Here is a 16,676-nt window from a genome sequence, read left to right as displayed (position 1 = left end):
AAAAATTTGCTGAGGATAGCAGTGTCCCCCTAAATCCTCTGCCTTCCCCAGTCTGATAGCTTCTTATTCAGTCATGCAAGCCATCACTAATGTCCACTAAGACAGACTGACCTCTGAGCTTCCCGGTCATCTTTAGGGTTGTAATTAGACAGGCAGTCCAGGATGAAAATCTGGCCCCATTCAGTACACTCATTCAGGGCTGTGAGCAGCTTATTGATATTCTGAGGGTTCAAATCAAGTAAGTTGCTGTTTGGGTGAGATTCACTGATCTCAGACAATGCCGCAACAGCATTAGCCACCACCTGTGAAAGGAACAGATAATGACTTTGATATACTCAGAAAACCAAAACTATGACACACAAACAACGTTGGTAAGATCACTTCATAGCTCTCAATTCACTCCTAAACATTTTACCCAGTTAGAAATAGATGAACTGCTTTCAAAACATGCATCCAGACACCAATGATAGCATATACAACTTCTGAGCACTCTAGAATTAAAGTAATTCGTATATGAGTAGAGTAACAGGTGATTCACTGCTGAAACACCAACCACTGTAGCAACACTTAAAAGTGTTGCTAAAATCAAGACATATAAATACCTATAAAAAACAAAGCTAAATTGGTGCTGGTCCATACCAGTAATCCCAGCACGAGTGGCTGAGGTAAAAAGGATACTTTCAAGTTTGGGACTATCACGGGCTAACTACAAAGTGAGCTCCAGGTCAGCCTGGACTATAGAATGAGACCTGGGGGGGGGGGGATAAAGAAAAAGTAAAATCTTAATAAACATTTGCATATTTGCAAAATTATAAGTGCATGTGGACAACAGGGAGATGACACAGATGACACTGTCAATTACTCAGTATTATCACGTACCTTAGAGTAAGACTAAGTAGACTTGAAACCAGAATTTATTAGCACACAATGCTAAGGGAACAAATAATCTCTGTACTATATGGTTTGCTCATCTGGAAACCAGGGATTATTTCATTTACCTCATAGACTAATTTTAGCTTGAGGAGACAAGTCCAATGATGTCATACGTTAAGAAATATTTATGGAGCTGGAAGGATGGCTCAGCTGTTGGAAGCACTGGCTGCACTTCCAGAGGACCTGAGTTAAATTTCCAGCATCTACATGGCAACTCAGAATTGTCTGTTACTCAAGTTCCATGGGATCTGACACATTTGCACAGGCATCATGCAGGCAAAACACAAATGCACAGAAAATAAGAATAAGTCATTTAAAAAATTGTTTTTCATGTTAGACATTTAATCCCAGCACTTGGGAGGCAGAGGCAGGTGGATCTCTGAGTTTGAGGCCAGCCTAGTCTATTGGGCAAGTTCTAGGACAGCCAGAGATACACAGAGAAACCTTGTCTCAAAAAACAAAAATTTCATAAAGCCTTAATACAAATTTAAGGTGATTATACTAATCATGAAAGCAAATATCTAAGAGACAGTGATTTAATACACAGTACAGTGTAGCAATAGCCATCATTATGTAGAGGATAAGGATGGCAGAAACATAATTCTCTTAAGCTACAATTAGTGATCAGAACAAAAAATCCCACATGAAAAGAATCAAAGACTTACAGAGTAAACATAATTAGACATTTCATTGCCACAAAACAAACCTGACCTAATGTGTCATCTATAATAACATACATGAGCTTCTTTTCTCAAGTGCTTTTGCTCACTCCATCCTTGTGCATGAGATTTAGTAAAACTAGAATGCATAAAGAACGAAACAATGCCTATGACCCCAGCACGGGAGGTGGATGCAGGAGGATCCGTGATTCAAGGTCATCTGCTGCTACGTTAAGTCTGAGGCTAGCCTGGGGTACATAAGACCCTGTCTGAAAACATACAAACAACCCCCAAACAAACAAAAACAATAATCATTCCCAGGTACTTCACATGCAGGGAAAATAATTTATTTCCCATGCATAGTAGGCTTCATTGACCTTATTTTAGAAAAAAATTACTTTGTCTTATGTCAACTGCTTATTTTGACTGCTCTGTCAACATGTTCAACCTTGGTCATCAATTTAAAACCAACCTCCTAAAATAATTACCATTTCTGTCGATGTATCTCCCCACGCCCACTGTGTGTGTGGTGTGTGTGTGTGTGGTGTGTGTGTGTGGTGTGTGTGTGTATGATGTTTAAAGTTAAATAGAAGGTTTGGTAATAGAAAACGAAATGAAAAGATGAGAACTGAAGAACTATAAATAGACCAGAAAGAACAGAAGGATACTAAACACAATGAGGAATTAGAATCCCCTCGTTACCATTACAGACGATTAGAAATTAAAGCAAGTGTGTAATGCAGCTAATGAAGGGTAAACTCTGATGCTTAAATAGGCAATATCTACTTACTGTCATATTAAAACAAGAAAGGAAATGCTGAAGAGTCAGCCTAATAAACTATACAGAAAGAAATTCAGATCATGTTGAACAAAGCCTGTGGGAGGGAAGAGGTCTCTGATCAAGTCACTGCCAAAATGACAGGGCAGAAGACATGCTCCCCCACCCTGCACCAGACTTCCTGTTCCTGTAAAACTCCCCAAGCCTGCTTCTACCTCTCCACTGTCATCTTCCAATCAATATAGACTCTTGGGTTTCCAGAAATTACCCAAGGCAAGCTCATGGTGGAGTGCTACATTCTCGTTCATGGTCAGTAAAGTGTGCTCCCCACACTGTGATGAACTTGACACCAGTCAGTCACACCATATGTGAGGCAGATGAAGAAAAAGACTGAGTTCATGTCCACAAGTGGGTAGCTGGTGTACACCGGGCCTCTTTCTTGTCAATGCTTCTACAATCTGTATTTCTTTGAAATTTTGTATAATGCTGCCTGGTTTTGAAAATAAAATGTAAAGACAGAATGATTAAGTTAGAATTTACTTCTTCCCAAAGAACCTTCTCCAAAGAAGAATACATCAACGTAAGGACATTGTAAAAAGTCCCCAAAGAGCAAGCTCAGTTATCGGTAAGCATCTCAGTGTGCCAACAGTGAAGCAAAGATGTGCTCAGTCACAGCATCACTGTGAATTGGAACTATTAAGACAAGTCTAATATTTCCTCCCTAGGAAATTATCATTAGGAATGCTGCTATAATCTCAGAAAGATTAAGAACACTTGGGGGGGGGGCAGTTCTAAAGGAAGTTTTCTTTGAAAGTACATCCGTAGCCACATATGGCAGTACACACTTGTAATCCCAGCACTCAGGATGTGGAGGCAGGAGAATTAGGAATTCAGGGCCAGGCTCAATTACATAAGCCCCTGATTCAAAACACCAGAGCAGGAAGGGAAAGAACAGAATAAATGTTTCTGGACACGCAAACCGATTCCTAAAATGCTGGCATGTGGGGCTGGAGAGACGGCTCAGCAGTTAATGGGCTGGTCTTCAAAGGACCTGGGTTAGATACCTAGCACTCACATGAGTGCTCACAATCATACCTTTTTCTGGCCTACGTACATATACATACATACACACACACACACACACACACACACACACACACAAACACACACACACACTTCACATGACTAACTGGGAAGAAGAAAGAGATAAATGAGAGAGGGGTAAGATGATAAGGGGGCACCTATGGTCAAAATACATGACAAATACATATGAAAAGTAAACAGTATAAGGCAATATAGATAAAATTTAGTCTAAATTGTATTTGAAAAGTTTTTAAAAATTAATTTATTCTTTTGACAAGTTCATAATATTTATAATACATTCTTTTAAATTTTTCTTTTTAAGATTTATTTTACATATATGAAGGTTTTGCTAGTATGTATGTATATGCACCACATACATGCCTATTGCCCAGGAGGGTCAGAGGAGTTCCCCTGGAACTAGAGTTACAGTGGTTGTGAGCCACCACAGGGATGCTGGGAATGGAATCCAGGTACTCTTAGCCACTGAGTCTCCAGTCCTATAAAACACTCCTTTCACACTCACTACCCATCCAGCCTCTTATCTCACCATCATGTCCTTTTGTTTTCTCTCTTAAAAACTGTCTCAAAAAATTTTCAAATAAAAATGTTGCCATTAGGGGGCTAGAGAGATGGCTCAGCGGTTAAGACCTCTGTTCTTCCAGAGGTCCTGAGTTCAATTCCCAACAACCACATGGTGGCTCACAACCACCCTGAATGAGATCTGGTGCCCTCTGCTGGCATGCAGGCAGAAGACTGTATACATAATAAATAAATAAATAAAATCTTTAAAAAGAAAATGTTGCCATTAAAAGAGCAAACTTTCTAGAATTACAAAAACAGCATCACAGCACAATAAGAAATGTGTTCATCATTACTACGATTTATTCTACACTGAGCTCAGCTTTAAATGTTTTGAGAGCATTTGTCTAAAGATCACAACAGCTCTATGTGTAAGCACTTTGTCTTCTCATTTTGAAGATGAAAGACACCGAAGCTTAGGGAGAACACACAGCTAAGAAGGATCAAACCAGGGTCCATGGAGAAATGTGCTTTACTAATTAGTTTACCCTTAATGGGAGGCTGCTGAGAGTGATTGAAGGCCTGGAAAATGGAGACCACAACACGTCTGTAGTAAGCCAGAGGGGCTGAGAACTGAGCTCAACACTACAGAGCAAAGCACATGGTACCACTTCCAAGGGAGTCTCTCAAAACAGCGGGTCCCAATATAAATGTTAGCTGTAGAAAGAAAATCCAAGGTGTCAGAGAGCAAAACCAAATTAATCAAGGAAGAGACTAACATGACCAAAACTCTGGAGAACAATTCATTCAAAAGTGCATTGGCTTCCTACAAACATACTTATCAGACAATGCTTCTAAAATGCTGGTATTTGTGAAGAAATCATGGAAGCTGTTTTCCTGCAGCTCCCAGTGTGTCTTCAGAATTATTTACAAAGTGGGCTAGTAAAAGCCTCAACTGAAATTATGCTTAACTCTGATGTTATCACAAGATATTACACTATCAAAATGCATGGGTATTAAATTAATGTGGATAATGTTGATCTACGTTATAATTACAGTAGCAGCTACCTTCTGGCCATATGCCAGGTACTTTAATAGAGGACTTTAACAGAGATCTACCTGCCTCTGCCGCTCAAGTGCTGGGATTAAAGGTATAAACCACCACCACCCAGCCAGACTTTTTTTTTTTTTTTCGAGGCAGGATTTCTCTGTGGCTTTGGAGGCTGTCCTGGAACTAGCTCTTGTAAACCAGGCTGGTCTCGAACTCACAGAGATCCACCTGCCTCTGCCTCCCGAGTGCTGGGATTGAAGACATGCGCCACCAACACCCGGCTCCAGCCAGACTCTTTTAATATGAGAATAAAATGTGAGTCAAGAGCTAACAATGCTTGGAGTTGTATCAGCTCTGAGTTCTAGCACTGGTGTGCCTTGCCATAAGTAATAAAGCTTTTTTTTTTTACTTCTGTCATTTTTGGGGTTACGACATACTCCATATCCCTGTAGTTATTTCATTACTTTATTTAAAGCTGACTCTCAGTGTCCTAGTTGACAGAGGAAAGGCTAGCTGTGAGGTAAAAACTGTTTGACTGTTTAGTACTAGCTTTATGCTAATGCTGCTTAACTTTCCTGTTTCCTCTTCTGGGAAAAGAGAGCTACAGTCTTCGAAAGTTGGGAGTATACAGGCTAGAGAAAAGGTTTCAATGGTTAAGGGTGCATGCTGCACTCCAAGTTCAGCGGCTTCTACACTTAACTGCCTATAATTCCAGCTCCAGGGACTTCTATTCCCTTTTCTTGCCTCTGAGGACCCCACACTCACACACATAATTAAAGATAAAAAATAACAACTTAGACCAGGCCTGGTTAATGCACATCTTTAATCCTAGCATTTGAGAGGCAGAGACAAGCAGATTTCTGTGAGTTTGAGGCTACCATGGTCTATATAGTGAATTCCTGGCCAACCAAGGCTACATAGAGACCTTTTCTTTAAAAACAGAGTTGAGTTCAGCCTGGTAGTGGTGGCACACGACTTTAATCCCAGCACTCGGGAAGCAGAGGCAGGAGGATCTCTGTGAGTTCGAGGCCATCCTGATCTACAGAGCAAGTTCCAGGGCAGCCTCCAAAGCTACAGAGAAACCCTGTCTCAAAAAACCAAGGAGAAAAAAAGCAAAAAAAAAAAAAAAAAACAGTGAGTTCCAGGACAGCCAGGGCAGTTACACAGAGAAACCCTATCTTGAACAGCCCCCGAACCCCCCACCAAACCAAAAGATTCTGAAGTCCTTCCTGCAAATGTTCTGAGCTTTTCTCTCTCAAGGAAGCCATTGTGAACTATAAGAACACTAAGGTGGGGTCTCTTGTCCTTTAACACAAGCTAGTCTTGGTTGGTACAGTGCTGCCACCATGTGGGACAGCCTGAGAAAAGGTGGAAGAAAATGACTCTAACAAAGGATAAGGATTCATACCTATAATTAGAGGAAGAAGTCGGATGACTTCATAATAACAGTATACAGATATATAGATGTATTCAAATTCTCAACAGACCTAAGCCTGTGAGTAAGTATACACTTAAGTTTGTTTCTTTACATATATCCATAAAGATAGTGATCAGGAATAGGTTTGGGACTCATAACGAGGCTACAGTCCTGGCTGCATTACAACTAGCCAAAGCACATTGAGACAGTTCAGTCACTGAGTGCACATTTCTTGATCTGAAACATGGAAAGACTTTACTTCAGACAGACGCGAAAACGAAGTGAATATTTTACATAAAAGCATCCATCATTGTGTGTAGCACACAGGCATTACAAATTAAATTTCTCTTTTCAAGTGACACAGAACCATGGCCTGAAGAGCTTCTGAGGTGTTGGAGCTAGTGTGCTAACACACCACCACCATACCTCAGATACTAATGACCACTCATGTACTTTGTCTATTTGTTATTTGTATCTGATCCCACTGATAAAAGGAAAACCAGGGTGTTAATTCTAGCATTTAGTTAAGGTTATGATACGGTAATAAGTCAGGTGGGGGGGGTGAAGAGAGGCCACCCAGAATGTAAGTTCTCATAAATCTACCAAGTAACCTTAAATTGTTTTCGATAAGTCTCTCCAAACATACTTGTAGAGTCTCTCCAAATCACCTCAATTTGTTGTTATAAAGTGTCATCAACAGTCAGGAGTGATGGCAATCCCAGTCCTCAAGAGACTGAAATACTGCGACTGACATGACAGTTCAAGTCTGACCAAGGCTGAGTAGTGAGTTCCAACACATTCTGGGCTGTACAATGAAAATAAACATCAATGACAACCCTTGGGGACATAATATATGTATAATTTAAATAGAAATCATCCATCAATGCCTGTTTAAGTTACATATAACTAGACAATGAAGGAAACAAGTAGAATTAGAATATATTGATAGTTATTGAATCTGGTGATGGAAAATAAATCTATGTATTATATTTGTGAAAAGTACTATGCACAAAAACCTCTCCTCTGCAGAGGAAGCATGTTCTCATCTGACCTGATAGAGATTTTCCAGGGTTACCTGGATTTCAAATCCCATTTCTTCACAATTAAACAAAGCACCTGACTGCTGTGCTTTCCAGTCTTTACACCCTAAAATTTAGTTAAGTTTCATAAGGAAGAATTTACATGAGTGTAGAGGTGCCTTTCCCCTTCAACCTAGAATTGCTTGTAGGAGTTAGAATTTATTTTTTGCCTCAATCCATTCTTAGCTCCACTGAATATTTAATAGGTTTCCACAGAGTACAAGATATTCTGCCTATCTAGTTGGTGCTTAGAACTTTATCACCTCATCTGTCCTTGGACAGAGGATTCCAAAGATGGTTGCTCAGAATGACACAGTGAACCACAAATAATAGGAAAAGCACACTGGTACATAAAACTGGTATTGCCAGGACTGGTGAGATGGCTTTCCACATAATAGCATTTAAAATCAAGAGCCTGAGGACCTGAGTTTGATCCCTAGAACTCAATGATGGAAGAAGAGACCCACAGCACACAATCTCACTCACACACTCTCTCTCTCTCTCTCTCTCTCTCTCTCTCTCTCTCTCTCTCTCTCTCTCACACACACACACACACACACACACACACTAATTAAAAGAGAAAAAAAATAGTACCAGCATACTCAATTCTTTATAGAATCTTTTTAAAAGGGTGTCAGGTGGTGCTGCTTGGGAAAGTAAACCAAAAAGTGGGGTTCACCTTCTAATAATGGTGGTGACACCTTATTAGAAGTCATTGTCCAAGCCCTTTCACATCTACTCCTAATCCTAGGAAGTGGCTGAACAATCCCGGATTGATACTCAGCACAGTATGTGCCTTTAAAAAGTGTAAGCTTCCTGCTCAGTGGTGGTGGCGCACACCTTTAATCCCAGCACTCGGGAGGCAGAGGCAGGTGGATCTCTGTGAGTTCGAGACCAGCCTGGTCTACAAGAGCTAGTTCCAGGACAGCCTCCAAAGACACAGAGAAACCCTGTCTCGGAAAAAAAGAAAAAAAAGAAGAAGAGATGAGCAAGGCAAACCTCAGAGCACAGACTGGAGCAGAATTTTTGCCAGGAAAAGATGATAACTAATTCAGGCAAATTCCAACTCTTTCCAGTCTTAAAAATTTAACAACAAAAAAATAATTTAACTATTTTTTAGTGTGATTCATCTCCAAAGAAATATTGTACCAAACAAAAATTACTGAGCAGGGTGTGGTGACCCATGCCTATGATCAGACAAGACAGTGAAACCTGGTCTTAAAAATTTTAAAAATAAAAAGTAGTGCCACATACCTGTAATCCCAGCAGTTGAGAGGCAAGAGTATAAAGTTCAAGGCCAGCTACATAACAAGTTAGAAGCCATCCTAACTACATGAAGCCTTATTTCAACACACAAACAGAATGTTGGGGGATGTACTTTAAGGAAAGTGACCAATAATCCTCCATCTTCTCAGTACCAATACTTAGTAACCAATCACTCAATTTAAATGAGCTTAATTTAATAAAAATCAATCATTTGGGACCTGATCTCCTTTCATTACATAAAATTTAAGATGTCAAGAAGGAAATAAACTCTAACTTGAGGTGGAGCTGTAGCTCAGAAGTAGGGTATTTGCACAAGGTTCTGGGTTTAATCCTCAGCACTGCCAAAACCAAGCAAACAAACAAAAAAATTTAAGTGTCATATTCTGGCTGCTAAATACACAGAACATAATCAATTTCTATCCTAAAGTTCTTTGAGTACAATCGTTGGTCAATAAAGATCACTTTGATTCAGTTTTATTTTCATATAAGAAGTGACTATCTGAAAAACTAATCCTAAAAATAAACAAAACTACCTAAGGATATGTAGTTTACAATCTATACATTACACAAAACTATTTTCCACAACTACCCTGTGGGTCAGTGTCTCAAAGATAACATGTATTAAAGGGCTCGTTTTAAATGCTGCTCTCTTTATAAAAGTACAATGGATTACCATTGGATTTGAATCTGCTATGAGATCCCGTAGAGAATCCAGAAACCCCTGATCTTCCACCATCTGGGCATTAATATCATGGAGTTTTGCCACACAGACTGCTGCTGTTTTCCGAACATAGGGGTCTTCATCCTTCAAACACTTGCGAAGGGGTTCACAGAGATATTCTGTAATCTTGTCCACCCGGATGCACCCCATGGTTCTAACTGCCAAGGCTCGAATCAAAGGATTAGGATCTTCACAATCCTACCAAGGCAAAAGAAGAACAATAAAAAAAAAAAAAAAAAAATTTAACCACATGAATACAAAGTGATTAGAAGTAAACACTCTAGTTGACATAAACCACAAGTTTCTAGTATATTCTACATCAGAATCCAATCTTTCATGCTATTCCTTTCCTAAAGGTTTTAGTTGTCTACCCAAGAGCTTAGACGGAATTTTTTTTTCTTTAAGAAATGTATCGGGGCTGGAGAGATGGCTCAGAGGTTAGGAGCACTTGTTCTTGAAGAGGACCCAGATTTGATTCCCAGCATCCACATGGCAGCTCACAACCATCCATAACTCCAGTTCCAGAAGATCTGATGCTCTCTTCTGACCTCTGTAGGCACCAAGCATGTACATGGGGTACACAGACATACATGGAAACAAAACACACACATTAAAAAAATATAAAATAAAATAAAGATTTATCGGGCTGGAGAGATGGCTCAGAGGTTAAGAGCAACCGGCTGCTCTTCCAGAGGACCTGAGTTCAATTCCCAGCAACCACATGGTGGCTCACAACCATCCGTTATGAGATCTGGTGCCCTCTTCTGGTGTACGGATATACATGGAAGCAGAATGTTGTATACATAATAAATAAATAAATAAAATCTTTAAAAAAAAATAAAATAAAATAAAGATTTATCTATGTGTATACAGGTGCCATGTGCTTAATTGTGTAAAGGTACCCACAGAGCCCAGAAGAGGGTGTCAGAGTCCCTGGAGCTGGAGTTACAAGGAGTTATAAGCTACCCCATGTGGGTGCTGAGAATAGAACTTGTGTCCTCCAGAAGAGCAGCACAGACTCTTAACCTATGAGCCATGTCTCCAGCCCCAGGAAGAAATCTGTTAAGTGCTGCATACACACAATGAGGAAAGGTCCAATAGCACTCAATCTTATGCTAGACAAAGGCCTGGTAAGTTGGTATGCCCATCCCTAGAACTATTAGCAGGATTGCTCTAAGAACAGAAAGAATCTTTTTTTCTTCTATTCTTGTTCAGGAAAAAAAAAAAAAAAAAGAGAATTGGAAAGGCTATGTTCCCTCCACTATCAATTTGTTAGAACTAAGTAAAAAGAGAAGACAATTTCTAGAGGTCTACAGAACAAAACAAAGGTGTGCTATGATCTGACAGGGGCCTGACAGAAGTACATCTCCAGCTAAGCAGCAAAGTGGGCTTTCTGGGCTCCTCAGCAGCAAGCAGTCTCCTTTACAAGAGAGTTCTTTCAACAGCACTGGCAAAACACTAACAAAGAATACTTTCTTTTCATCTTAAGATGCATTGACTTATGTATATAGTGTATACATATGCCTGCATGCCAAACAGGGCACCTGATCTCATTATAGACGGTTCTGAGCCACCATGTAGTTGCTGGGAATTGAACTCAGGACCTCTGGAAGAGCAGCCAGTGCTCTTAACCTCTGAGCCATCTCTCCAGCCCTTTTCTTTTTTGGATTTTTGAGACAGGGTTTCTCTGTGTAGCTCTAGCTTTCCCAAAATACGTTGGCCTTGAACTCAGAGATACACCTGCCTCTGCCTCTGCCTCTGCCTCTGCCTCTGCCTCCTGAGTGCTGGGATTAAGGTATATACCACCACCTCCTGCCCAAGAATACGTTCCTAAAATTCCTATATCTAAAATTTCTTAATGCTGGCCATGGTGGTATATGGCTTTAATCCTAGCACCCAGGAAGCAGAAGCAGGATCTCTGTGAGTTTGAGGTCAGCCTGGTTGATATTGCAAGTTCTAGAATAGCCAGGGCTAAACAGTAAAACTTTGTCTCAAAATAAGAAAGAAAGGAAAAAAAATGTCTTTAAGCCATGTACATTTATGTCCAACCCTTTCAAAATTTAAATAAAAACCTTCCCTATAATATATTCTACCTACCTAAGAATCATTTGACCAAAACAAAACAAAAAGGTATGGCCTATATAAGTGTAGAAAAACATGAGGGGACAAAAGCCTAAAAAGACAGTTTATCAGTTTTTTTTTTTCCTCCCCCCCCCCATTTTTTTTGTTGTTGTTGTTTTGTTTTTTGTTTTTCTAGACAGGGTTTCTCTGTGGCTTTGGAGCCTGTCTTAGAACTCACTTTGTAGGCCAGGCTGGCCTTGAACTCACAGAGATCTGCCTGTCTCTGCCTCCCAAATGCTGGGACTAAAGGCATGCGCTGCCGCCACCACCCGACTATCAGCTATTAATTAATTTTGGATTGTCTGATGTTTTCTAAATGCAGAATATATTTCAGACAGAAGAGGTATTAATGTGAATGACCCACTACAAGCCATCACAGCTAATGAGAGAAAACTGACCACTCGGTTGTATTCAGGAAACTGTGTCAGTCCTTATTTATTTAGGTTTTCTAAGACAGGCTCTCCTCTTGCTAGGCTGGCTTCAAACTAAGCTTGGCTTTGTCATTTTGTGACAATAGTGGTGAGTTTATGATTTTAAAAACAGATCTTAGCCAGGTGTGGTAGCACATGCCTAGAACTCAGCACATGGGTGGTGGAACAAAGTAAGAAGACACCGAGGCACAGGATCAGCCTGGACTAGAGAGTAACACCCTCCTCCAGGGAGGACAGGAGGGCAGAACTGAGACCCTATGGTTCTTAATCTGACAAATGTAAGCTTGAAAATGATGTTGAGAAAGGAGTCAGGTCAGAAAAGTGTTTTATTCACAGGGAATATAAATTCAACCATAGTAGCCACAAGTCAATAATTATTTAAAAAAAAAAAAATCACAAGATAGCCAGGCACTGGTGGCACACGCCTTTAATCCCAGAACTCAGGAGGCAAAGGAAGCAGATCTCTGAGAGTTCGAGACCAGACTGGTCTACAAGAGCTAGTTCCAGGACAGGCTCCAAAGCTACACAGAGAAACCCTGTCTTGGAAAAAAAAAAAAAAAAAAAAATCACAAGGTGAATATTTTACTATTTCTTCTATGTGAATATTTTTGAATTTACATAATAAAATAATTACTCATGGGCTGAATTGAGACTTAGCAGTTAAAACTACTTGCTGCTTTTCTAGAGGATCCATGTTCAGTTCTTAAAACCCGTATCAGGCATTAACAACCAACTGTAACCCCAGCTCCTGAGGATCCAAAATCTTCTTTGGGCCTCTGCACTCTTACATAAATAAATAACAAAATAAATCTTTAAAAAATATTTAATCAAATGTTGTAAGGGTGCTAAGTCAAAGACAAGCAGCATCTCCTACAGGAGCATTTCTGAGTCATAATCCTAACCTTCACAAAGATAAACAAACCCTCAGGTAGCAATATGACAATATGTCCAACCTCAGCAGCAAGTATCTAATATGATGAAAGCCCCAACCTCTGTTAGCCTTGGGGGTAAACACTGAGGTTCACCTGGCTTTCTCTTATTCATCTGGCAAGGATGGGTGTGCCAAGCCCCACTGACAGAAGGCTTGCCATATGGTTTCAATGTCCCTGGGTGCTCTGTGCTGGTGCATAGAATGCTCACAATGTGAACCCTGCTGCTCACTGATTGACTTCTCTACAGGACTTTGTCCCTTGAAACACAGGTTGCTTATCTGCAGTGCAGACACAAACTATAGCAAAAGTCACTTCTGAAGGGTTGCATGAGGTAGAGATGACTGAGTCCTTGGGAAAACTACCTTCACAAAGCTGTTGACAGCCATGATGGCCATGTCTGGCTGACTCTTGGCATAGTTCATCAGATAGAGGTACACAAGCTTCTTTAGTTCCAGGTTGTCAGTCTGCATACAGTTCACTACATCTGGGAAGAGAGAGCTGAGGAAAGACGAGGAGAAGAGAAATGAGTGAAGCAGCGTGAGGGCTAAGCTGTTCCACAAATAATGAAGTGACAGCCTTGATTCTACAACGATTTGACAAGAAGACAATGGTACAATAGTGATAATTCATTTTCACGGAACTGAATAACTAAAAACACAAAAATAAGCTGGGTGGTGGTGGTGCACACCTTTAGTCCCACTCAGCATTTGAGAGGCAAAGGCAGGTGGAGCTCTGTGAGTTCAAGGCCAGTCTGGTCTACAAAGCCAGGACTGTTACACAGAGAAACCCTGTTCCAAAGTACTATTGGCTGCCAGGTCTCTAAACTGTTTAGCTTTTTAGTGCATAGGTTGAACTCAGGGCCTTGTGCATTGTAAACAAGTGCTTTACCACTGAACTACATCCTTAGCCCTCTCAAAGTTTTTGTGGAGGGGAAAAAAACTATTATGAAAAATTTGAGAGCAACAAAATGAGACCAACATATACATTACCTACAAATGCTGATACAGCTCCATCTTGGTTCACATATGCCCTCAAACCTCATTCCCACTATTGATTAGCTGCTCTAGATACTTTGTTCAGTGATGGAGATAAAACCCAGGGTCTCACACATGCTAGGGAAGTGCTCTGTCACTGAGCTATATTCCAAACCCTGGGATTATTTTTAAATGAGTCACTGAGCTACATGTCTAGTGCTTGGCTCTCCTGAGCAGGGTCAGGCTATGTATAGTTTAAGCTGACCTGAAACTTACTATATAGGCCAAGATGGCCTTGAACTCACTATTCTCCTACCTCAGTTTCCCAAGTGCTAGGATTTCAGATGTGTACCACCACACTCAGCTTGCATTATGATGTTTCATCTATAATAATTTAGGCATATTCTAAGAAAAAAATTAGCTTTATCAAACTGAAAGAAAACCTATAACAATTTTCCATATCAGTTCACGGTGGTGTCAAAGCCTCCAACTTTTTACTGCTCATTTTCTTGCAGCCTTGACCAGAAAGAATTTAGGTAGCTCCCCCCACGTCCCTGTGATGTGACCCTATATTTTCAACCGTTTCTACGATTTCTCAAATATTCAAGGTTGACGTTCCTAATCAAGAGCTGGAATCAATCATTTCTCTAAGTTGTCCTGATTCCTTTTGGGGAGAATTTATGAATGTATTTGTTTTTAAAAATCATTATACATTTAATACACAGAGGCATTATCAAATATAAATGATCTATTCATTTCCCAAGTACTAGCCATCATTTCATACTTTACCATTCTCCTATAAGGAAACAAACATCTACCTGCACTCATGAAGTAACACCATTAGCCGAAAAGGATTGAACTTCCAAGTCTGGCTTCTAAAATAAGCCATACTTTAAAAATACAAATTAACTAGAAAGTTAGGACATAGCCTTCCCAAAGCTTTATTAAAAATACTTTGTAGATTTTAAGTATTTCTACATATCTTACAAATACAGAAAAAACAAAGCAAGCATCAGTTTATTTTGCACAGTGTAAGTCTTGTACACATACAAAAGCAGAATACAGAAACGTTTTTAAGTCATAAACATGGTGTCATTTAAGAAAATATTTAAGTGTATCTGTATGTGCAAGTATGGAAGTCAGAGGACAACCTTTGAGTGTTAGTTCTCTTCTTGAACTATGTGGATCCTGGTGATTGATTTCAGGTCATCAGGCCATCTCTCTAGGCCCAGAACTGATGCAAAATGGCTACAAAACCAGTAAAGAATTGCAAAACATTATCCAACTGAATATTTACAACTCTAAGTAACTCTACCAACCTACACAAGAAGACTGAAGCTGGACACACTGGTGCATGCTTGTAACCTCCTGGGAGGCTGAGGCAGGAAGACTGCAAGTTCAAGGCCTGTCTGTACTTCAGGGAGAGTTCAAAGCCAGCCTCGGCAATGTAATGAGACCCTCTCTTGAATAAAAAGGGGAAAGAGGGCTGGGAAGGAGTTTAATGATGAAGGGTCCACATAGTGACTTACAGGACAGCCAGAGGTATGTAATAGACTTTATCTTAAAAATAAAATAAATCAGCGGGGCGTTGGTGGCGCACGCAGAGGCAGGCAGATCTCAGTGAGTTCGAGGCCAGCCTGGTCTCCAGAGCGAGTGCCAGGATAGGCTCCAAAGCTACACAGAGAAACCCTGTCTCGAAAAACCCAAAAAAAAATAAAAATAAAAAAATAAAATAAAATAAAATAAATCATAAGCGAATCACATAATTATTGTAAAGTGAATATTTTAATTAATAAGACAATGGTAGTACTTTACATTTTACTTATTTACTGTTTGTGAGTGTTTGTGGGCACTTATGCCACAGCACATATGTGGAGATCTGAGACAACCCGCCAAAAGTGGTTCTCTGCTAGGTTCTGAGGAACTAATGGGTCATCAGGCTCTGCAGCAAATTACTTTACCCATTGAACCACCTCATCAGCCCCTTGTTTACACATTCATCAATCTCCACATGATCTAAGAAGAGACAACAGAGATCTCACATCATCACCTCTGTGGTGGTGTGTTTTAGCTGAAGTATAAGAAGAAAATTCAACTTCATATAAATGACTCAGAAAATGAAGAAATAGTTTAGTATCTTTTCAGATAAATGGATAATGTTCTTTATATATATTTATAGTAGTGCTTTGTATGTATGTGGAACATATGTATGACTGACACCAAGGAGGTCAGAAGGTGTTGAGAGTTTGAGAGTGTTGGATGTCCTGGGTTCTGGGAACTGAACGCAGGTCCTCTGCAAGAGCAACAAGTACCCTTAAACCATTGAGCTATTTCTCCAGCCCTCTAATCACACACAGTATATTAAAAACACAACTTCAACACACAAACACACAGAGAGAGAGAGAAAGAGAAAGAGAGAGAGAGAACAGGATGACTCAGCAAGTAGAGTGCTTGTACATGAGCCAGATGACCTATCAACCTGATTTAATCCCAGGACTCCGCAGGTGTCAGGAGAGAACAGATTCTAGAGAGTTGTCCTCTAACTTCCACAAACACACACACACACACACACACACTGAAACAATATTGAATAAAATACAATTTTACTGCATCATGAATGTCAGTCCTAAATGAACCTTTTTTTCCTTGGTACTGAAAAATAGAATAACTATGCAGGTCAGCACTACTGTCTGCACTCGCAGTCAGATACTG

At 40.0% G+C, this 16,676-nt stretch overlaps 1 protein-coding gene across 3 annotated transcripts in view; it reads right to left on the bottom strand.

Annotated features, from left to right (window-relative positions):
• Ap2b1 (adaptor related protein complex 2 subunit beta 1) overlaps positions 1 to 16,676 on the bottom strand; it is a 112,199-nt gene that overhangs the window by 80,106 nt on the left and 15,417 nt on the right. For all 3 annotated transcript variants that reach the window (XM_027426462.2, XM_027426464.2, XM_027426463.2), the window contains 3 exons: positions 13,353 to 13,488; positions 9,459 to 9,704; positions 112 to 302 (listed from right to left, as the gene is read on the bottom strand). In XM_027426462.2, coding sequence (XP_027282263.1) covers positions 112 to 302; positions 9,459 to 9,704; positions 13,353 to 13,488 — 573 coding nt within the window. The remainder of the gene's footprint in view (positions 1 to 111; positions 303 to 9,458; positions 9,705 to 13,352; positions 13,489 to 16,676) is intronic.

Source organism: Cricetulus griseus, chromosome 7 (assembly GCF_003668045.3).
Source record: "Cricetulus griseus strain 17A/GY chromosome 7, alternate assembly CriGri-PICRH-1.0, whole genome shotgun sequence".
NCBI classification, from domain to species: domain Eukaryota; kingdom Metazoa; phylum Chordata; class Mammalia; order Rodentia; family Cricetidae; genus Cricetulus; species Cricetulus griseus.
Note: the sequence above shows the minus strand (reverse complement) of the source record. Positions and strands in the feature narration are given on the sequence as shown.